The following is a 1,190-nucleotide window of genomic DNA, read 5'->3' on the forward strand; positions in this document are numbered from 1 at the left end:
CTGGTGACCGCTCTGCTCCTGGTGCTGGGCCTCACCACTCTCCTGGGCCTGCTGCTGCTGCGGTGGCAGTTTCCTGCGTACTACAGGTACCGCCCCGGTCCGGCCGGAGACCGGGCTGTGGTCAGGGCGGGGCCGGAGGCCTCGGAATAAGCCTGCCAAGCTCTTGGACACCCACTTTCTGGACAACTGCATGTCCACACCTGTGGCTTCAGCCAAAGGCTTCCTGCCGATCTTCCCTGGGAGTCGCACTGCTTCCTATCACTCTTAACATGCGCACTGTACTGGACGCTCACACTGCCCCATCTCCTGACTCCTCATCTCAGGAGCAAACTTACTGTCCACCTGCCACCCGAGCCAAAACACTTAGGTGCCTCCTCCTCCTTATCCAGTCTGATCTGGTCTGGTCATTCCACCTCCTAAGCCTCGCTCAAACAAAGGCTCCTTTTCTCTAGCCCTACCCACACTACCTGACTCACTGAAATAGAGCCTCTTCTCCCTCCAATTTGTCTGACCCAACCATTCTTTCTAAAATGCACACATGAATTTATCACGTACCTCTTTAAATCTCCGTATCGCTCCCCAGGATAGAGTTCAGATTCTAGAATGACAAGCAAAGCTCCGCCAGATCTGGCCCCTGCCAGCATTTCCATCTTCTTCCACCCTGCTCATCAGTCTTGCCAAACTGTTGATGATTTCCTCCACAAGTCAAGTGGTTTTATTTCTCAGTGCCTTTGCACATTATGTACCCTCTATCTGGAATATCCTCCATGGATGACTAATACCCATTTATCCTATCTAATAAAAGAGAAACATGGTAGTCAGCCGGGATCAGAGCTGGAGTCGCAACAAAGTTTCAAATACAGAAGGTAAACAAAGCACAGAAACCTGCTTTCAGCAGCTGAGGTCTGAGCTAAAGCTGGCTCTCAGCTCCAGTGACAGCCATAAAGGTATAATAAATCCCAGAATAAAAAAAAGGAAAAAAGGAGAGGTTGGGAGCTTCAGTTGTCTGCCAGCCTGAAAACGGCCCTCAGCCCCTCACCCAGACTGGCCAGGCACCTCAGTGGGGACCCTCACCCTGAAGGGGGTGTGAACAGCTGCAAACAGCCATCATCCCCTCACCCAGGCTGGCCAGGTACCCAAGCAGGACCCCCACCCTGATCCAGGACACCCTTCAGGGCAAACCAGCCAGC

The 1,190-nt window shown here is 52.9% G+C and overlaps 1 protein-coding gene across 1 annotated transcript in view; it reads left to right on the forward strand.

Moving 5' to 3' along the window:
• The window catches only part of MPL (MPL proto-oncogene, thrombopoietin receptor), a 16,831-nt gene that overhangs the window by 11,753 nt on the left and 3,888 nt on the right, over positions 1 to 1,190 (forward strand). Inside the window, exon 10 of the mRNA XM_006762601.2 lies at positions 1 to 86. This exon is cut by the window's left edge and continues 10 nt beyond it. Coding sequence (XP_006762664.1) covers positions 1 to 86 — 86 coding nt within the window. The remainder of the gene's footprint in view (positions 87 to 1,190) is intronic.

Source organism: Myotis davidii, unplaced genomic scaffold (assembly GCF_000327345.1).
Source record: "Myotis davidii unplaced genomic scaffold, ASM32734v1 scaffold458, whole genome shotgun sequence".
NCBI lineage: Eukaryota > Metazoa > Chordata > Mammalia > Chiroptera > Vespertilionidae > Myotis > Myotis davidii.